This window comes from Vigna angularis, chromosome 1 (genome assembly GCF_016808095.1).
Source record: "Vigna angularis cultivar LongXiaoDou No.4 chromosome 1, ASM1680809v1, whole genome shotgun sequence".
NCBI lineage: Eukaryota > Viridiplantae > Streptophyta > Magnoliopsida > Fabales > Fabaceae > Vigna > Vigna angularis.
In genome coordinates, this window is record NC_068970.1 from 8,497,931 (window position 1) to 8,518,888 (window position 20,958).

The window sequence follows — 20,958 nt, forward strand, 5'->3', positions numbered from 1 at the left end:
TTAAAAACCTACTTCAATTCGCTAATTCAATCAAATAAGAAATTATAGTTTTACACAATTCTACTGCCAAAAATTGTTTTAAATAGTTAATTTAAACGGATTGCTTTTTTGGAAACAGAAAAACCATTCGAACCATGATTTTTGTCCCAACAATAAATCTGTGCAAGGTCAATTCTGCATTGCAAAACAAGGTTTTTGAGAAATACTATTATTCAGTTGCTTGCTTTTGGTGAGGAAAATTTGATAAAAAAAATTATTGGAACTGCAATATAACAATACTCTCCAGTAACTACACCTCTAAGTGTTTTTTTTTTCTCCAATGCACACACAGATAATAACTTTTATTGATCAAAATCGAATCACGTTGGGAAAACTGGGTGTTTGAAAATCTATTTTCAATTCTAATTTCATTTTCTAAAAATATTTTTACATTCCCTGTTAGTATTTTAACACTTTGGGAAGGATAAGAAGTTGAAATACTACTACTAAATTTGTCGATAGAGAGCACTTTAGGGGATCCACCCATAAAAAAGCAGGGTGAGAAATGAACAAATTGAATGTAGTATTGCAAAAAGAATAGTTGAATCAGTTGCAAATTGAATACAATGCAACACAGGTATAAAGTAAATGAAAAGATTGTTTTATTATAACAAGTGATAATCCAAAGAAAAAACAATGATGAAAGAGGGTAGGGGAGGTAATAAAAATTTTAGCAAGCGTGGAAATCATTCTTATTTTCCGAGTAAGCGACGGCCACGTTGATTAGCACCTTTCATTCGGAAATTCAACTCATCCACATCATCGTACAGATGATTCAATGCTTTGTTATGCCTGCAAGTGCAATGGCATTCATGAAAATGTTAGGTAAACTATAACCTTGTTTTACAAGTATATTAAAATCTAAAGTTCATGAATCAATTGAGAAGTAATGGTTATTGAATGCGATACAAGACAATGTGATTCACTAACCTCTCAATCTCGGATCCCATGTCAACAGCCATGTCTTTAAGCTCTCCCAGCAGATCACTTAAATCTGATAGCGCATCATCTTGCTTCATTTTTTCAACCTGTTTCGGGACATTTCATTTAGTACCTCAATTCAATATTAAAAATAAACATAATGTGTCCAATAGTGACTAGAGTCTAATGTTAGTGGCAGAATTATGAAGATAAAGTCAGTAAAATTGGTAACGATTGTAAATGAAACTGGCTTGTTGTAAAAACTTGTGATATGGTCATGAGCTGACACTATTGTAAGTAACCATCAAAACTACTTAACTACATCAAAATCAGATACGATAGAGAATAACAGGTACCATAACAGTACCTAACACATTAAATCTTTAAACAACAATTTAATCTTCCCCAACTAGTTGATACGAACCTCAACTTTTTCAATTGCATTGGATGGTTCTTGAGGTGGGGTCCGCAGCTTGGACTGCCCTTTGGGGGCAGATGTCAGTCCTAACTTCTCTCTCTGCTCCAGATGACTGCCCTTGCTCCTCACTGGGTCATCTGCAGATCATGAACCACATTATGTCAATGATACAACAATACTAAGAACAACAAAGGCTTATTCCGTTACATGGATCACGCACGCCATTTGATTTGGTTAAAACCAAAAGGTTTCAAAGATGCTAATTATCATGTGAGTACGTCAATGATACAACAACAAAAAAATAAAATTGCAAAAGAAAACTATGCGGAGAAGACATTAACCTCCAACAATAACTGGGCCTGTTATTGCTCGTGTCTTCTTTGGTTTCCAAGTTTTGGAGAAGAGGCCACCAAGGCTTCCCAAAAGCTTTTCCCCCTGGAAAAATCAATTAGTCAGATTTAGAGCAGAATGATATTTCAATTCAAAAGGGGATTCATAACATCACAATATTTTCAGCAAGGTAAAACAGCGTGAAGAAGATTGATACCCGACTTAAATCGTGGTCAATGTCAGCAGCAACATGGTGACTCCTGGTAATTTGCTCACCCTGTTGATGAAGGGTGACTAGTGTTTTGGTGGCATCCTCTCTTATATTCTCTGCAATCTTCAAACAATTGTTGACTGAATTTGTGGTCTCTTCCGCCTTGTAAACAGCATAACTCTCCAGTTCTTGAACCGATTGATTCTCTAATCCGCCTGAATCGCAAAAATCATTCTTGTACGCATACGATGTCAATGATGATTTCTTAGTGGCATCAATGTCATCGTTAAAGGGGTTAGTGTTAACTTCCAGCGTAACTAGTGCGCGATCCGAAGAAGTCTTTCTGGAAGAAGAATACTTTTTGGTATTCTTCTCCTCATCGTCAGAATCAAATGGATTAGTCCAAGATTCAACAGAACTAGGTTTAGCATCCTTCAAATGAGATTTCTTTGCACCTGACATTATCTCTCTTCTTGCAAAATTGATTCAGAAGCAGATTAAGAAGTAAATTTCTCAAAATCTGGTTCAACCTAAAAAGATAACGTAATTTTTCCCTGCAAGACAAGCAAGTGCTATTCAATCACTGTATATGTTCCTCAACAAGCAAAAGAAACCCAAATATAAAATTCTTAAATCACTTATCACAAAAGCACTAATTTTGTCAAGAAACCTTATTCATAACTTGACTAAAACTGCAGGTTAATGATAGAGCCAAAAAATCGGACCAAAGCGATTAAGTGTAAAGCAACGTACAGAAAAACGGAATCAACAACCCCTAACAATGCCAGGGAAACGGATTTAGAGAATAAAAAAAGTACAAAAATTAGCAACAGAAAATGAAATAACATTTTCTTTTTCAGAAGCCTGTGTAAAAAGATCAAGAAACCCGATATTTTCTTTTTCCGAAGCCTGTGTACAAGAGCGCAAAAACAGACGACCCAGATAGACTAAAAGGCTTATCCAAGTAACAGAATCATCAAAATCAAAACTTGTACAAGAGAAAGCAAGATGGTACCAGAGAGAGGAAAATAAGTGCTCAGAAAGACTCGTGAAGAAGCACAAATTTTGAGAGATCTAAACAACGGAAGAAGAAGAAGATGGTTTCTATAAGAAGTTGGTAAAGCCAAAATCGCGTCAAGAAATGTCAGAATTGGAGGGTGGAAACTGCAAAGAAATCGCAGTGCGCAAGGCAAAATCGAGAGTGAAAGTTTTCTCTTGGGGGGTTTGTTGATGCGCTCTTGCACTGTTCTTTCGTTTATTTAATTAAAAAATATTATTATTCATATGTTAGTTTATTGGAGGCGTCATTTGAATTGAGACGTTGAATGGATCAAGTGGGACCTTTTGAGATGTGCTATGTGGGGGCCACTCCAAACAGGAAAAAAAAATGAAAAGGACTTTTTCAAACTTTTTCAAACGCGAAAAATGAAAGTCTTTTTTTGGGGTTTTAGGGTACCAATTATTCCAAGGAAAGGGAAAGGAAGAGGATTCTATTCTACCTTCATATGTGAAGGAAGGGAGGGATACTAGAAGAAGAATGTTTGGGATTCTCACTTAAACTTACGCATATTTTTACAAAACTTGAAAATATTTCTTTATATTGAATATAATACCAAACAAATTATTCATAGATAATAATTTTTTTAGTGTTTAAGAATATTTACTGTACTAGAGAAAATATTTACGCATATACAGTTATACTATAATATTAAAATTCATGATAAATAAATAAATATTTAAAAAATGGAAATATTTTTATGTATACTAATAATTTAAATCGTAATATAACTTTTTTAATTGAAATAGGTTGGTGGTTAAATATTTAAAAGATAAATATAAAAGGGATTTTTAATTTGAGATAACCATGTGGAACCTTTTTTATTAGTTACCTAGTTCCGTGCCAAATGCAATTCTGAAAAATAGGAATTAAAATTATATCTAAACTTCATAATTGTTTGCAATATATATCTTTTTTTAATAAATTATTGCCGGCCATTTGACATAGTATTGTGTTGGGTCAGTCCAAAAGCAAGTGGCACCCCAAAGATGTCACTCAAACTCAACAACTGTTATTTATTATAATAAAATGAGACAAGGATTCTAACTCTATTATCATCCTATCATTTATAAGTTTTACCGGATTTAATTTTCAATTTTTATAAATAAGTTTGAGTATTTTTATTTTTGTTTCTATTAAAAGTTATTATTAGGTATTTATACTTTTATAATTTTTAATTAATTTTTTATCGATTAATTTCTTTGTTGATTGAATGGCGTGACGTGATGTATTATTCATCATTGTTATCTTGCTCACGTGTATATTTGTGTTAAAAATGTGAGATTTGTATTAATATAAAATTATATTAAGATTAATGTAAAATCATAAGTGAATTTTTTTATTGAAGATATATTGTATCATTATTCACTTGTAACAGCCACGATTTTTTATCGTAAATGAATATATAAGTTATAAAAATTTTATTATTCAATGTCTTTTCAATTAAAACAATAAAAATTACTTATATTTTTATATTATTCATAATGTCATTTCATATTAATAACAAGTTTTCATGTTAATGTATGACAAAAAAAAATAATAGTTAACAAAAAAAGAGTTAAAGGGTAGAAAGTCAGTTAAAAAAAACTTAATAAATAAAAAGGTTAATAAAAACACAGTGACATTGTTTTGTGTAGTCTCCTGTAATTTTTTTTATGTCATGAGTTTATAATATACTTAATTACTCGATTAATATAATTTGAAATTATTATCTATTTTAAAAATATTTCATAATTTTAATTCATACTAAGTGGAACGTTTTTAAATCATATCGCAATAAAGATCAGTGTATTCAGTGAAAATCATTTTAATATATAATACTAGTTGTTATTAGGGTTTATGTTGGATTTGTTTGAAACAGAAAATATTCATCACCGAAACCAATACGAGTTTTAAATTATTCAGGAACATGGTTGCATTATTATGGACTGTGATGCATTCAAGAGTAAAAAAAAGTGACAGTACAATCTTTTGATTTAAATACTATATTTATTAAATATAACACAATTAACTTAAAGTAATTTTATTAAATGTCATAATATATATATATATATATATATATATATATATATATATGAGTTTGCTAACGCGCATACGTTTAAGGATATTTTAATAATAATTTTTATTCTCAAAACTAAAAAAAAAAAAAAAACCCAAACCTTTAACTCTGTCATCCCTACTGTAGTCCAATTGAAAAAATCAAAAATTTCTCTCAACTCTTTCATCTTTCTCACTCCAATCAATCTTTTCTCTGTCATCTCTACTGTAACCCCAATTGAAAAAAAATCAAAAACACTTGTCGTTAAACAATCTTATAAAAAAAATGATTTTATAATGAGTTTTCATCTTATAATTTTTGTCTTATCTAATTTTATGCAATTTTCACAAGCATAAAGGAATTGCTAATTGACCTGGAAAAAAATCAGAAATACTTGTTGTTAAACAATTTCTTACAAAAAATGATTTTATAATGAGTTTTTATTTTATAATTTTTGTCTTATCTAATTTTATCTAATTTTCACAAGCATAATGACATCAAAGGAATTGGTAATTGGCCTGGAAAAAATCAGAAACACTCTTTGTTAAACAATTTCTTACAAAAACTGACTTTATAATGAGTTTTCATTTTATAATTTTTGTCGTATATAATTTTATCTAATTTTCACAAGCATAATGACATCCAAAAGAATTGGTAATTGACTTGGAGAGTTTTTTTAGAGATGATGATTCAACATATGCAGATGATGAGGGTTAGTGAAGATGGTGAAATTGAAGAGATCTTGAATGAACCTTTGCCTGAAGGTGAATATGTCAATGACTCAACTCTTTACAAAGGCAAATTGTTTAAAGGCAAATGTTTTTGATTTTTTCAATTGGAACTACAGTAGGATACAGAGAAACGGTTGGAGTGAGAGAGATGAAAGAGAAATGATTGAGAGGAATGAGAGAGGTGAGTAAGGGTTTGGGTTTTTTTTTTTTTTTAAGTTTTGAGAATGAAAATTATTAAAATACCCTTAACCTTAAAACTTAGAATCCATGATATATAAGGGTATTTTTGTCTACTAAAATCCGGTACACATTGCTAAAATCCGGTACACATTGCTAAAATATACCAACTGAAAAACAGGCTAACGCGCGTTAGTAAACCCATATATATATATATATATATATATATATATATATATATATATATATATATATATATATATATATATAAATATTAAGTTGATGGCCTCCCGCACATCATTAAGAAAAATGTTATTAAAATATTTACTACATGGAATATAACTTTAAAGAAAAAATCATTTTGATTTAGAATTCTGTTTTAAAAAAATAAACCAAACCCTGAAATCCAAATTCAAACTTAGATTTGCATATCATGGGAAAAAAAATATTAAAATATTTAATATTTTAAAAATCATTTTTGTACCATTCCTGTCATTTGGGATTTAGCTTGAATCTGAATTCGAAAAGGGAACAACCCAAATATATGTGATACTTATTTTGGATTTATTAGATAATTTTGAAGATAGTACAAAACTTATTGGATCTAAATACTAGACCAATACTCTTAGAATATTTTTATTTTATTAACATATGGTTATGATTTATGTCTTATAATTATTATTTGATAATAATTATATCTTTAGGTTTAAAAACACATGATTTAAAACCTTACAGGTTCAAGACAACAACTCAAAGGTTTAAGAATTTAGAGTTTTTATCTTGAATTATTGTTAACTTTAAGTTAAATTATTCACTCTATATATTTTTTCTCAGAACATTGAACTTCTTACCGGAACAATTATATTCACATGATTTATAATAACAGATTCATGTATATTTTATTTTTCTATTTTACGCATATATATATATATATATATATATATATATATATATATATATATATATATATATATATATATATATATTCTTGTATAGTAGTAAAAATAAAGAAATATAGCTTTATTTATAAAATAACAATAAAAATACACTATTTGGTTTTTTTTATTAGGATACATTTTGTTTCTGAAAATTATTTAATGATTAATTTTTAAATCTTTCATACTTTGGCCTATTAAAATAATAAATTTTGTGTGTGTTTTACATTTAGTTGACGCCACTTTTGTTATGTTTTTATGAAAAAAACAATTCAATGTAAGTAAATTTTATTCTTTTAATATTAAGGTTTTTGTCGATAAACCATTTTAAATAAAGTAAGAAAAATCGAATATCAAGTTATTAAAAAATGAATAAAACAAATATTATTTAATACAAATAAAAGGAAAATATATATTTAAACAAAGTTAAAGAAACAATTATTATTTTTATTAAAAATATAAAAATGATTTTTTATTTATTTTAAAACTAGAAAAATATTATTTTATTTTCTTGGACGAGAGGAGGTACTTAGGGTTTCCGTTTTTCTTCTGGCAGTCCTACCACTGTTCCAATTTCCAAATCGCAATTAAGACCCAAAGGTTGAGAGCAGCACTGTGAGAAACACAACAAACACGGCCGCCCAACCGTTACCGAAACACTGACACACTTTGTAATTGTTAGAGTCTCTCCTTTCGTCGAACAATTGGAAGGCAGAATGGGAGGGAGGAAGAAGAAGTTCATCGACAAGAAGAACTCTGCCACATTCCAACTCATCGCTCGCGACTCCTCCGACCCTTCTTTTTCCCAATCCGACCGCGTCTTCGTCCGCGTCGACAACAACCCCGTTTCCTTCCCCGACGCTGAAGACGCCGGCTTCGACGATGCTACTGGTGACTACGACGACTATGATGGAGCTAGCGGTGGCCCGTTGCCTGAGGACGTCAGGAAGGAAATTCTGGAGCTAGGGTTTCCGGATGATGGCTATAACTACTTGAATCACTTGAGGGAAATCAAGAATACTGGCGCTGGTGCTGCTTTCTTTCAGAACCCCAAGTTCAAGCTTCAGCACCTTCCTCGTGATGTTAAGGTGCTCCCACCTTTGTCTCGTTTTTTGTGGCTTTTAGATAGGTCTGTGTCTTTTATTTTCGTTCCCGGTTCATAGGATATGTGCAAATAAGAAAGGAAGCGTTTGTTTTAGGGTGTGATTTTGTGGTCGCAGGAATACTATACCCAGTGATGTACTCCCATAAACAGGCTAGGTTTGAATATTTAATTTTAGAAAATAAATAAATAAAAAATGGCAAATAAATTAATTGAAGAAAGATAGCCTAGCAGGAATAGGCAGTTATATTTCTGTTTAACATGAGACTCACTCTTTTTGATGATAGAAACGGTTCAAATTGTGAAGGTGTACTTTTTTGCTAACAAATGTAGGACTATTTGTTCTCATCTTCACATTCCCTGGAATAATGAAAGGTGACATCAAACGAACATTCCCACCCAAAGTTATAATTCTATTTGTAGTTGTGCGATTGAAGTTATGGATGCGTTTGGCATTTTGTAAACTCAAACTCGGCCTTAGTGATTTTTGTTTCGTTTGGCATTTAAATTGTGAGGTCTATGATGTTAATATTGAAGCGATGGATTACTAGGTTGCTTGTTGAAGTGGAAACTGATTGTTTGCGTTTTTTTCGCTGGTGAGTGTAGGCATATGATGCTTCGAGATTGCAAATTTCTGAGTCCCATGGAGAGCCCGAGGAGAATTCTTTGTACAGTGTCGCATCCAAGACTACCAGCGTAAGGGTGCAGAAGGCGGTTGATCCTGAAGTGGCTGCATTGCTAGATGACAGTGACGTGTCACGGTTGGGATCTGATGTTGAGGATTTGGAAGAAGACTTTGTTGTTCAGGCAAATCTCCTTGAAGATGAAGATGACGAAGAGAAGAATCGAATTTGTAATAAAACGAGTTTTCCTGAGGAATCTCTGGTAAATAGAAATCCAAGCAGTGTACATGTACTGCAAGTTTCTACCCATTCCAGAGATACAGATGATTATGAACCTTTTCATGGGGTAACAGATGGTGTACCAGGGGTGGACTGTGTTGGTGAGAAGCCAAGACCTCGTCGTTTGCTGGATGAGCAATTTGATTTGGTGAGTTTTTCTATACATAACATTTTGTTATGTGTGTCAATACTTTGGTCCTCTGTTGCTTTCTCTTTAGGAATCAAAGTATTTAATGAGGCATGTCGAGCCTCTTTCTTTCCGGTATCTGAAGAGGATACATTTGCCTAATTTTTCCGTTGCTATAATTGCAAGTATTATTATGTCTTTATTGACTGTCCGTGCCTTTTAGCCTATGTTTCTCATTCTCTGCATATTTCTCTCACAGCTTGAACGTCAAGAATATGGAACTGATGATGATGAAGATGAAGATGATGGTGATTATTATGAAAATTATCAAGCCGATGAAGATGAGTCCCTTGCTGAGAAGCTCAAACACTCTCTTAAGAATCATGGGATGGATGATGTAGAACTTGATGATGACAAGTATAAGGTTCCTGCAGATTTATTGAAGAATAAAGAGGCCCCACAGGAGGAACAAGATGATTCTGCTGCTGATGTGATCCGTCGTTGCAAGGAATACGCAGAGGGGTATGAAGTTGAAGATGAGAACAAGGATGTTGTATTTGTACAAGAAAGTAGTGATGAATCAGAAGTTTGGGACTGTGAGACTATTGTTTCAACATATTCTAATTTAGATAATCATCCTGGAAAGATTGAAGCACCTGGAGTCTCTAGGAAAAAGAGATTGGCTCAAACTGTGTCTGCAGTCTTGGGTTCCTCTGATCAAATAATATCCCTTAGAGGAAAAGAGAAACTTCCTGTAGACTTCCTTCCTGGAAGTAGGAAAGCTTCCACTGAAAAGTCTAAAGGCCAGAACATTACGAAAACTGAACAGAACAAGAGAAAACAACATGGCCTTGAGACAAAGGAGGAGAAGAAAGAACGGAAGGTATCTATATTGCCTACTTGATTCTATGATACCTATGTTGATGTTTTCCTTTTATACGCAATTCTTATTATTACCACTTACAATGACAGGAATGGTTGTGTTGTTTTGTAGGCTGCTGTGAAGGAGGAACGACGTGAGGCACGTCGCACTAAAAAAGAAACAAAAGAGCTTTATAGATTTGAAGCACATCGGGCACAGAAGGCTGCTGCTGTGTCTGGTCCTTCTTCCATTCATCTTCTGTAAGTCTTCAAATTGGCTTATGACTTTATACAAAAATGGAATGCATTGGTTCCTACATGTATGCCTACATTATATGAAACCTTCAGTTAAAAGGAGAAAGTAGATCAATATCATTAGACAAGGCCACATGTACTGATATGATATGCCCCAATACTGTAGAAGCAGATATCACAGTACAGGGATATGACAGATAGATTACAGAAATAAGGCATTATGCTAGTACAGTGGGATTTATTAAATGGACACAAATATTGTATATATATTAATATTCAAAGCTATCAAAATCTAACAAATTTGACTTTTACTTGGGGGGGGGGGCGATTGGCTCTTTAGTAAGTTTAGAGACATTTTAAGCTAGCTTGAATTATTTCAACTTGTGTCAAGTTCCTTCACTTTACTTTGAAATGTGTTTCAGGCGTATCGAATTATCCATCATGATTTAAATTGATAATTTTGATTGCATTAGCTTGAATCCTATGCTTATGATGGTTTCACGTGTTTTTTTTTTGAGACGTATTATTGTTTGAATGCTGTATCCTTCCTGGTAAGAAAAATAGGTTTCTATCTGATAAATAAAACTTATGATTTTATATGCTGGTCATGGCTGGAAGACCTCGTGGTTCATCAAAAATATATTCGAATTTTTGTGCTTGTAAATTGACTTGTAGGGTGCCCAGTGTTCACGTTATATGGTTGACTAGGATAGGGATGATTACAAACTTTGAATTTCAATAGATGCCATGAAAGGAAGGCATCATTTTGTGTTAATTCTCACTTTAATTGCGTGTGTCCAGATGCCGTGGCTTATGTGTTTTTGTTAGTGTTGACTCTGTTTTCCTATCTATCTCTGTAGGTAAGTTAACAGTTAGAAGTACTGGCATGTCACTCGTGTGTCTGCTGTTCCGCCTTTTTAAAGCTTTCGAGGTTTGAGGATGCTTCGGACATGGCTGTTGAGTCTTTTTACACAAGCAAGAATGTGCTCGGAGAGTTTATTTGCTATTCTTATTCATAATGTTTACCAATAATCTTTATTTTGTTATTGGTGAAGAAGTTATTTTAGTGGCTTTTTGTTTAAAACAAAGTACGGCAACAGTAAGTACGTTTTGTTTTGGGCTTAATTATACAGGAGGATACACAAATAGTTTTGATTATTCTTCTGAGTTGAGTTATATGGTTTACTGATCAAAGGCTAAGAAAAATATTTTATGCCTTTGGTCAAATATACTATGATATATGTAACATCCTACTTTAGTTATTTAGAAAATTTTGGAACTTTGGAGTTCTGTTCCAAATTTGGAATGTTCCATTATATGACAAACTGGTCTGGTGGAGTTTTGTACTTGGCCGAATCCCGTAGTTGCACAGAATTCGGACAATGAACAATTGAGCCTATTACCATAGACACCCCAAAATCCGCTTAACATGAAGCTTTTCCTTCAGCAGTTGAGCCAAGTTATAACTAGCAAAACTTAACATGTTATTTGATGTGACTAAGAATACTACTTGAAGATAAACAGGAATGATTGCATTTTCAATGTGCATGATCCTTAATAAGAACAAAACTCCTACAAGTTTTAGATAGAAAAATTCTATACGAACATCATTAATTTTTCTATCCCTAACATCTAATAAAAGTTAATACTTTTTTAATTCTTTTTAAGCTATTTTATAATTTAAAATAAAAATAAAATTTTATTGATGTTGTGTGGGTGTAGAGTAGAAATGGAAGTGCCCATGTATCTATCATGGATATTTTTATCCACATTGTGAATAAAAGATGAAACTTGATGCGGAAAATATGAATAGGAATGCTAAGATATAAGAAGAAAGGAAGGAAGGAGTGTGTTGATTAAAGTATGAGGCACGAGGCAGGCACATGACGTTCGCTTATCCGACCCAAAGTAGATAACAGATGAGAGAGTGGCACTGAGGCACAACCAATAACGAGAATCCAACTCAGCTTCTTCACTCTCCTAACCTTATCCACAATCCATAACCCTCTCCTTAGTTAACAACCACCAATCTGCTTCTATCAGAATCTAAAGACCTTTCCTTCTTACTTCTCTTACCACCCTACACTCCATTCTCACACACCCTTTCCAAACAACCAACCATGTCGCTCACAATTCCCACCAATCTATCCAAGCCCGCCGCCCTCCGCCCCAAACTAGGCTCCAAACTGCGTCCCACCATCGTCTGCAGTGCCACTCCCAACAACTCCGACAACAACAACAACATCATATCCTCCGATCTGAAGGCCTTCTCCGCCGCCCTCGCCCTCTCCTCCATCCTGCTCTCGGCGCCGCTCCCCGCCGTCGCGGACATCTCCGGTCTGACCCCGTGCAAGGAGTCCAAGCAGTTCGCGAAGCGCGAGAAGCAGTCGATAAAGAAGCTGGAGTCATCGCTGAAGCTGTACGAGCCGGACAGTGCTCCCGCCCTGGCGATAAAGGCGTCGGTGGAGAAGACGAAGCGGCGGTTCGACAACTACGCGAAGCAGGGGCTTCTGTGCGGCGCCGACGGGCTACCGCACCTGATCGTGAGCGGGGACCAGAGGCACTGGGGCGAGTTCATCACTCCTGGGTTCCTATTCCTGTACATCGCCGGGTGGATCGGGTGGGTGGGTCGGAGCTACCTTATTGCCATCAGGGATGAGAAAAAACCGACGATGAAGGAGATCATCATCGACGTTCCTCTCGCCTCTCGCTTGCTCTTCCGGGGATTCAGTTGGCCCGTTGCTGCCTACAGAGAGCTCATCAACGGTGACCTCATTGCCAAGGATGTCTAGCCCAATTCATTCCCTTCCCAAGGTCCCTTCTTCACTCTCTCTCTCTCTCTCTCTCGCTTTCCATTTCTGTGCTTTGTTTTTCCTCCCTCATTATTATTCACTTTACTTTTTTTTCTTTCTTCTCTTCTCAGATCAGATAGAGGAAGCCAGTGTGGGATGTTTATGCGCTCACTTTGTATCATTTTTTAATCCATGTAATGTAATGTAATCAAATGCATCTCAACCTTTTCGCTTCCTTTCGTTTCTCACTCTCTTCCATTATATAACACTACACCATCTCTATGCTCAATTTCGTCACTATTACTCAATCACTCAATGCCTATACTCTCACCTTCTATCTGACTACAAAATTATTCATTCTTAAATTTAAGGCTTAATAACTCTGATGGACCTATTTTCGTTAGGTGTGTTCGATTTGGTCCCAGTTTTTTTTTTCTATTCAATGTTCTCCTAAAGAATGTAATTTTTATTCAATTTAATCCTTTTTGCAAACGATGTTTAAATTGCTAACGGAAGCCAGTCCAGATGTGCACAAAACTAATGAGATGACATTTAACTTCTACCACGTCACCATCTTCTTCAACCTTCAGCCCAAACAGAAACCGAAATCATAGCGCCGCCACCGAACCCTAACGCTGACCGTCACAGAGATCAAAGTCACCATGTCGCAGAGATCATCCAAAGTCACCATGCCGTCGCGAAGCCGCTCCTGTAGAGAACCATGGCAGCCATCACGTGCAACCTCCATGGCCACCACCATCAAAGTCGCGATCTCCTCAAGCTGTCGTGCTATCCAGATCACCTTCGCGCCTCTGCCATCACAGGATTTTCTCAAGCCGCCCACCCAAACCGCCAGAAACAGAGAAAGCCAAATCGCACCAACCAAATCGAGAGCTTCATCGTCAGCGCGACAATCCTTGTCGCGCAAAGCTCCTAGGTCATCATCTTCTCCAACCTATAGAGAACCATAACGAAATCTAAAAAAATCCCAAATCAAAGAAACCTAAAATCGCACCGCTGCTTGCCTCCACCGGCCACCATGAGTGCTTTCTTACACAACAAGGTTCATCTTCTTTATGCTATCATGAGCCGCACAATTCGCGAAATCATCCTCCATTGAAGCAAAATTGCAAGCAGCGCTTTCCTTCTCGTGGCGCAGGTGCAGGAAGATTTCCCCCAAATGCAGAACCTTAATTTTGGGTTGAAGGTTGAAGAAGATGGTGACATGGCAGAAGTTAAATGCCATCTCATTAATCTTGTGCACATCTGGACTGGCTGTCGTTAACGATTTAAACGTCGTTTGCAAAAATGACTAAATTAAACAAAAATTACATTCTTTAGTACAGAAAAAAAAAATTAAGACCAAATCGAACACACCTAACGAAAATAGGAAGCATTAGGGGAGGAGTATTAAGCCTAAATTTAAATACAACCTTTTCTATGCAAAACTTTCGCTACACTCTTCTTTTGCTACAGCCCTAGGATTTACAATTGCCGGGAAGATTCATTTTACAGAAATAATTGCATTTTCTTCTTAAATAATTAATAATACTAAATCGATTATACACCAGAGTCAGAATTGCTGCAAAAAGCTATACCGAGGTATTAAAGTAAAGCAAAATGATAGTGTTTCGTTGATGTAACGCTGGTTTTTGGTTTATAAAAATATATTGTTGTATTAATTATGACTATTACAGACTGTACATATTATAATTAAAATTAAGGTAATAAAATTATTTTAAATTAAATTATATTATTTCAAAATTTATAATTAATCATCTATAATTGTTACAAGTATTTAAATTACATAATGAAAACAATTAACGTAATTATCACGTTAAGAAACATAAGATTGTATATTCCGAATTCAAGAAAAGACATGCAACTTGCAACTAAAATTTGGTAATTGGTGTACTACTACCTTGAAAATTTAAAATATTTAAGCACTGTCCGAAGATGTCATAATTCTATATACAAGGGGAACACTCTGTTTTGTGAAAACGTGTACTGGTGGAGTGACCAATTTTTCTATCTTTATCCTTCCTTTTCTGGAGATGTGCATAATTTGTAAGGAGAAAATATTCCCCTCTGATAAAACTCCGTTGACATTTGAGAGAAAGTAAAATTATGGTAAGAGGTAGGCACAACATGCTGGAAGTCATCTTATTTTTAACGTGCATTTGCTATTTAAAAACATAATCGTTTACTTTTATCAATCTTAAATGAATTATGTCAAGAATCATTCATTAAAAAATTGTATGCCAACTAAATCCATACGTTGATGACGCACAATTCCTACAATCCTATCTTCTCCCCTCCCTGCTCCCTAAACACACAAAAAGGAAAAAAGTAAATATCTCCGGGCATCCTTAGTCACTTCTGCAGGTCTTCCCCTGTTCTTCTATGCTATCTACTTTGATTCTTTCAGATTCAATAGAAACCATAAGAAGACGTCTTAAAGAAATCTTACTTCACAAGTAGAGGGACTGTGCTGTTGTCCAGAATAAAGCAATTTTCTTGCCAGGACCCTGAGGAACAATGGTAAATCGAATTAGTGGACTCGGTTTTGTAAGACGCTGAAGAACGAGACTGAAAAGAGTCAAAATGGAAGAGGAAAATTGACATGAATGTTGTAGAAACTGCCAAGAAGCAAACTTCAATACTTCAGGATTGAAAAATGAAGCAAACTTCAATTTTTAAAGACTCAAACAAAGGGAAGGGAGAATCACTGCATTTTCATTTTATTCTGTTCTTCCACCATTAAAATTTTCTATTATTTCATTTCCTCCGTAAATTAGATATTAAAATTATTCCTCAATTGATTTCTGGCCGCACTATGTGAACTATGCAGCTATAATGCCTGAAAACTACCAAACTGTCTTCAGTAAGTACACAAGCCAGTCTGGTCAAAGGTTAGAGATGTAAGATACAAGGATTATGGGCTGGACTTTCCATCCAACCAGCATTTTGAATTCGATAGTTGTAATGACAACAGTATTTAGTAAGCTACTTTTATGTTCAGAGAGAAACTGTTGAGACACATTGATACAAACCTTTGAGGTCATTATCAACTGCTGACTCTGGACGAATTAGAACAGTCCCAGCCTACATTTGAGGGAGGAGACAGGCAGCACTTATGGGGTTTTAATTTTTAGGCTTTCTCTGAAGCTGAAATAAAAACAAAATAGGAAAATGTAAGCAAGTTGCACTTTCAATGAACTATAATGAATTAGCAAGAGAAAGAAAAATAAATATAAAAAATAGATTTCAGCTTGTAAATTCATACCTGAGCCTCTAACTCGGCAATTCTTTGCAAGGATGCATGTTCAATGCAAGCACGACGCTTACATTCTTCCTCCAGCAAATTGGTCAATTGGTATCTCAGCTCTGCCATTTCCTGAACTAAGTCCTCCGCTTCTTCTTTAGCCCTCGACTTTTCCTCTCTTAATTCTTCCTAGCAGAGGAGTTCAAAATACCATATAAATCTCAGCTAAATAAATCATTCGCGTGGAGTTATGAAACATAGTGTCATTAACAAATTCACATAGACCACTTCAATGATTAGGTTTGGATGGATGGACATACCTTAAGCTTCTTGATAACACATTCATATTCTTGGATCTGTTGTGACCTCTCCATCTCCCATTTCGAATCTGCAGCTGGATCTAAGAAGATTACAGATCTTCCAACATGCGGACCATGTACTTCAGAAGTGCTGAGGAAATATTAAGAAAAACATTACATGAAAATTTAGTGGAAACGTATGAATCATTTTTAAAAATCCAATCCAAAGCGATACGAACTTGGGTATACTGGATTACCAAGAAAGAACTAAGAGAATAACAATATGGATGGGATAATTTCAGCATTATTACTCAAAAAGTATCAGAAATACAATAGGATTAATGATCCTACTGACACACAGCAAGCTCCTTCAAAGGAATACAGCATTCCTCCCTCTTAACAGATTTTTCCTCCTCCCCCCACTGTCTCTTATTTTACTCCCTTATATTCTTCTTATCCCTCTCACTCCTAAGTTGATTTTGTTACATCTTTTGCCACCTCAGCACTACTCTTCACACCCTTTTTTTTTCTCCTCTCACACACCCTCCAAACCTTGGGCTTACCACTATTGTCTAAGCCCAGATTCCTTGTCCTATCAGGGTAGGTGCTCAGTGAAATACTTAAGTGGCTTGGTTCTCCCTCTTGATATCCTAAATCTTAAACACTAAAATGTTAACTGATAAGTCCCCACTATGAAACTATCAATTGAAGGTCAAGGCCCCGAAAGATAACAACAGATCCCATTGAAAACATCTTCATCCTTCCGAAACTATATGCAACTAACATAACACACTTAAGGTCCCATTTTAAAAATAATTATTCAAACATCTAAATATAGCTTCAAATATGTACCTCGTGTCCTTCGCTATGGTAGAATTGTTGCCTTGTTTACTCAAGGAAGATTGAGTCTTGAGTAGTGGTCTGTCCTTATTTACTAGCCAGTATTCATCCTTTTGAGAAGAAATTTTAGAGGTTTTGTTGGCAGTATCAAGCTTCTCTTTAAGTTCTCTATTCTCTTCATTTAGACAGAGAATTACTTTTTGGGCATCCTGCAATGCAACCTGGAGCTCCTCAATTGATTTACTCAATTTATTATTTTCATCCAGAGTTTCTTCCTGGATTTTCTTGGCCTCAAAAAGACTCTGTTCCAAGGCCATCATGTCAAGCTTCATGCTCTCTACTTCAAGTTGAGACTCTAACACTATGGATGAAATTGAGTCCTCTAGTTTCTCCACGGACAAAGCGGACTTCTCTAATTCTATTTCTTTATAACCTAGTTCCTGGATCAACGAAAATTGCTTTGAACTGAATCTTTTCAGCTCTTCCCTCAAGCTGACAACCTCATCTTGTAAAACTTCCATCCCCTCTAATTTCAATTCAAGGCTGTGAGCACGCTCTTCCAGATAGTTCACCTCTGCATTCCTAGCACTGAGTTGATCCTGAAGATAATCTGTATAAACTACAAACAGATTAGGCCGGTGAAAGAGTGCTAAAAACCTCAAAAAATTTACAGCAGCATTCAATAAATGCATTCCATATAAACAACTATTAAAAAGTAATTTTGAGGTAAAAGAGACATGTAAGAAAGGGGTAAAGAAGGACTACTCTTTCAAAGACAACGATCTCTGCTGCCAAGTTTTTTATCCATGGAAGTTAAAATGTATGCCACGAAAATAAAAATAATTAAAGAAAACAAACTACCTATTTCTTGAGAACAGTTCAGCAGCTCTTTTTCCAACATCTGAATGCGTTTCTTATCTCCTGCCCGAGCTTCTGATAATGACTTCTCACATTGGTCTAGTATCTGCATCTACATCGTAAATCAAGACTAAGTTTGTTAATTTTAATGATCAACTGGCAGATGTATTTTTCAAATCATTATAGAGATTTAAAATTAATTATATTTGTAACAAGCTTTACATATATGATTTGTATGCACTAGTTTGAAGGAGAGTATTAGATGTAATGGATTTAGGCTCTTATATCTAGATTTTCGTATTTATAAATGCATAATTCTATGTGCTCTATACATATTAGGGATTCAGTCTGTGTCTCTCTTTTTTTATTTCAACATATACCACTACAGCAAGATTTACCGAACTAAGTTCAAACGGATCTATGCAAGGTTTGACTTCACTCTGTATTGTTCCTTTAAGAAGTGTTTTCTCTCCCTCTCTCTTTAACTAATGTCTACTTGAGTGATGTTAACATTTAAGCATGCTTTATTTTGACCTTGAAGTTCAGCAAGAAGAGTGTGTGCAGTAAAATTTGACACTGGAGTTCTCTATATAGGATCAACAAGCATTAAAATCTCATAACACCGCTGTCGAACTAACCTCAACAACCTACCAACCACGTAACATACCTTGACTGATTGAATGCTTAGGGACTGAGAACTTTGTAAAACGCGCTTCTCTTTTCTGTTCTGCAAATCATAGACAAAATATATAGTGGTTAAAGAAAACGAGATGATGCATAACTTCACTCGCAAACTGCGTGGAACAGCCAATCAATATTTGAAAATTACAACATTAAAATAGAAAAAATACTCCATTCTACTCAGACCTCGTAATATTATACATTCATAAAATTAGGAATTCAACAAGAAGTAGTTATGTTTAAAAGGAAGGGATGACTACCTGGTTTCTAAGTTCCTCCGCGTTTAAGGGACAGCTATTATCACTTCTGAAACTATTTGACATTTATGTAAACAAATTCGACACAAAGACATAGGAAGAACAGTACCTGTTTAAAGTTCATTGCAGATAAAACATGTCAAAAATTCCATGACAATAGAGAAACCCTAACCAATTTGCTAAAAGCATGTCAAAAATTTCCTAACCAGTGAATAAGAAAAACAAGAATAAAATAAGCAAAACTGAGAACGCTTACACTTTTCTAATGAATGTTAGATTTTAGGGGAATTAGTGGGAAGGGTGAAGAAAGCAATTGAAACGGAAATTCGAAATTGGAGTGAAAAAAAGATCGTAGAAGTGATCGGAACAGCAACGGCGGTTGAAGAGACTAGAGGCCCACTGCCGCGCCGCGGAATTGCATTTCCGTCGCCGGTCTCTTCCTTTTAAATGCACTGTTTGCCAGCACTTGATTGGGAATTATAAATAAATAAGTACTTTAAGAGGAGCGGAAATCTTAATTCTTACATGTTAAAATTTATACTCCCGACATAATACACTAGTATGATATGATGCATAAAACAAATGTTTATAATAATGATATCTGAATTAAAAGTTAGATATAAAGATAAAAACAATTAAAAAAAATTACGTTCACATTTTTCATAATAATAAAAAATAATAAAATTATTATTATTACTATAAAATTAAAAATAACTTTATTATAAGTAATTTTATTTATTTGGCAGGTAATTTTATAATTAAAAAAACAGTTAAATTTAAAAAATGTCAAACCAACAAAAAAAATTACAAGAAACCATCACTTAAAAAGTAAAATTAATAATATTTTTATAAAAGAATATTTAAATGATAAAATTTAAAAAAAAAATCCATTGATCGGTATAGATAATTATGTTTCATATTTATTAATATATTCAAACCATCATATAAAACAAGTAAAATATTGTCATGTAATTGTTGGCGTGAAAAGTTACTTAAAAACATAATGAAAATTATTGTAATTTTGTTTTGGATCAAAAGTTCTCTACTTTAGTTGTTTTGTTTTAAATAATGAAATTAAAAAAAATGTGAAATAAGTCATTGTAACACGAAAAAAATATATGTTTTTACAAAAGAATGAGTTGGGTGGAGAGTAACAAAAATGCCCTTCCCTTTGTTGGTGTGGAGAGTGTGTTGTTTTCACAGTTGTGTTACATTGGTCATTGTGTTATGCAGGTGGTGATTTTAGTTTTTTGCATGTGAGTGATCTTGGTTTCATACCAGTGACGTTGTAGTTCATTGTTGGTGGTGTGGCCTTCTGTTCAGTTGATAAATATCTTGCTTCATTACTATCGAAAGAGTTTTATTGGTTCACATTTAAAGGTTATCCTTGATGGTAAGAGATAACCAAATAATAATTATAATATATAAGAATAAAAAGAAAATAATAATTTATTTAATAATAGTAACGACAAAGATAAAATAATAATAATATTGTTATGTAGTAAGATATTTATTACATAAAATATCTTAGATATTATATTTATTACATAAAATATCTTAGATATTATATTTATTACATAAAATATCTTAAACGGTTAAGATATTTATAAGTAACTCACCATATTTTTAGGTAAGGTGGTTATTTTTATTTTGCTTATAAATACAATGACAGGGCAAAAGTGTACGTTCTCTTTATGTCTAGAGACCCTAAATAATATTTCAGAGCAGTATCATAATCACTCTCTTGAGAGCTGAGGCTCCATAACTCACATCTGACTTGAGCGTCGGAGTATCTTTGCAGGTACCTCCCCTTCCTTTGGCGAGTATGAACAACAACAATTGGAGAAGAGCAAGCGTCCCAG

At 34.2% G+C, this 20,958-nt stretch overlaps 4 protein-coding genes across 11 annotated transcripts; 2 read left to right on the forward strand and 2 right to left on the reverse strand.

Moving 5' to 3' along the window:
• Window positions 1-619: 619 nt before the first annotated feature.
• On the reverse strand, window positions 620-3,183 carry LOC108343898 (SNAP25 homologous protein SNAP33). Its single transcript, XM_017582333.2, has 6 exons — window positions 2,935-3,183; window positions 1,926-2,473; window positions 1,720-1,813; window positions 1,385-1,515; window positions 970-1,067; window positions 620-831 (listed from the first exon to the last, which is right to left on the reverse strand). Exons 2-6 carry the CDS (start codon window positions 2,379-2,381, stop codon window positions 732-734), a joined length of 879 nt encoding a protein of 292 aa, XP_017437822.1. The 5' UTR covers window positions 2,382-2,473; window positions 2,935-3,183; the 3' UTR covers window positions 620-731.
• A 4,210-nt stretch (window positions 3,184-7,393) lies between these two features.
• Window positions 7,394-11,403, forward strand: LOC108343890 (uncharacterized). The gene is made up of 5 exons (XM_017582324.2): window positions 7,394-7,945; window positions 8,566-9,009; window positions 9,248-9,871; window positions 9,983-10,110; window positions 10,965-11,403. Exons 1-5 carry the CDS (start codon window positions 7,574-7,576, stop codon window positions 10,966-10,968), a joined length of 1,572 nt encoding a protein of 523 aa, XP_017437813.1. The 5' UTR covers window positions 7,394-7,573; the 3' UTR covers window positions 10,969-11,403.
• Window positions 11,404-12,137: 734 nt separating this feature from the next.
• On the forward strand, window positions 12,138-13,185 carry LOC108343904 (photosystem I reaction center subunit III, chloroplastic). Of its 2 annotated transcripts, none has more exons than XM_017582353.2 (2): window positions 12,138-12,918; window positions 13,033-13,131. In XM_017582353.2, exon 1 carries the CDS (start codon window positions 12,225-12,227, stop codon window positions 12,894-12,896), a length of 672 nt encoding a protein of 223 aa, XP_017437842.1. In that variant the 5' UTR covers window positions 12,138-12,224; the 3' UTR covers window positions 12,897-12,918; window positions 13,033-13,131. The 2 variants fall into 2 exon arrangements, with proteins under 2 accessions (XP_017437842.1, XP_017437836.1); XM_017582347.2 differs by having other exon boundaries at window positions 12,140-12,918; window positions 13,028-13,185.
• Window positions 13,186-15,046: 1,861 nt separating this feature from the next.
• LOC108320163 (uncharacterized) lies at window positions 15,047-19,620 on the reverse strand. Of its 7 annotated transcripts, XM_052871247.1 has the most exons (10): window positions 19,353-19,614; window positions 19,100-19,205; window positions 18,826-18,885; window positions 18,162-18,270; window positions 17,313-17,919; window positions 16,482-16,611; window positions 16,183-16,350; window positions 15,950-16,064; window positions 15,367-15,424; window positions 15,047-15,222 (listed from the first exon to the last, which is right to left on the reverse strand). In XM_052871247.1, exons 2-8 carry the CDS (start codon window positions 19,160-19,162, stop codon window positions 16,041-16,043), a joined length of 1,161 nt encoding a protein of 386 aa, XP_052727207.1. In that variant the 5' UTR covers window positions 19,163-19,205; window positions 19,353-19,614; the 3' UTR covers window positions 15,047-15,222; window positions 15,367-15,424; window positions 15,950-16,040. The 7 variants fall into 7 exon arrangements, with proteins under 7 accessions (XP_052727207.1, XP_052727209.1, XP_052727199.1 ...); XM_052871249.1 differs by having other exon boundaries at window positions 15,047-15,424; window positions 18,162-18,264; XM_052871239.1 differs by having other exon boundaries at window positions 15,047-15,424.
• Window positions 19,621-20,958: the final 1,338 nt, after the last annotated feature.

Coding starts and splice junctions, on each gene's coding strand:
- LOC108320163 (XM_052871247.1), bottom strand. CDS start 19,162: ATGTCAAATAGTTTCAGAAGTGATAATAGCTGTCCCTTAAACGCGGAG. Junction 18,886..19,099: donor CGGAGGAACTTAGAAACCAG/GTAGTCATCCCT, acceptor TATGATTTGCAG/AACAGAAAAGAGAAGCGCGT. Junction 16,351..16,481: donor GTGTTATCAAGAAGCTTAAG/GTATGTCCATCC, acceptor CTCCTCTGCTAG/GAAGAATTAAGAGAGGAAAA.
- LOC108343904 (XM_017582353.2), top strand. CDS start 12,225: ATGTCGCTCACAATTCCCACCAATCTATCCAAGCCCGCCGCCCTCCGC.
- LOC108343898 (XM_017582333.2), bottom strand. CDS start 2,381: ATGTCAGGTGCAAAGAAATCTCATTTGAAGGATGCTAAACCTAGTTCT. Junction 1,814..1,925: donor TTGACCACGATTTAAGTCGG/GTATCAATCTTC, acceptor TGATTTTTCCAG/GGGGAAAAGCTTTTGGGAAG. Junction 1,516..1,719: donor AGGCCCAGTTATTGTTGGAG/GTTAATGTCTTC, acceptor CATGATCTGCAG/ATGACCCAGTGAGGAGCAAG.
- LOC108343890 (XM_017582324.2), top strand. CDS start 7,574: ATGGGAGGGAGGAAGAAGAAGTTCATCGACAAGAAGAACTCTGCCACA. Junction 7,946..8,565: donor ACCTTCCTCGTGATGTTAAG/GTGCTCCCACCT, acceptor TGGTGAGTGTAG/GCATATGATGCTTCGAGATT. Junction 9,010..9,247: donor TGGATGAGCAATTTGATTTG/GTGAGTTTTTCT, acceptor TTTCTCTCACAG/CTTGAACGTCAAGAATATGG.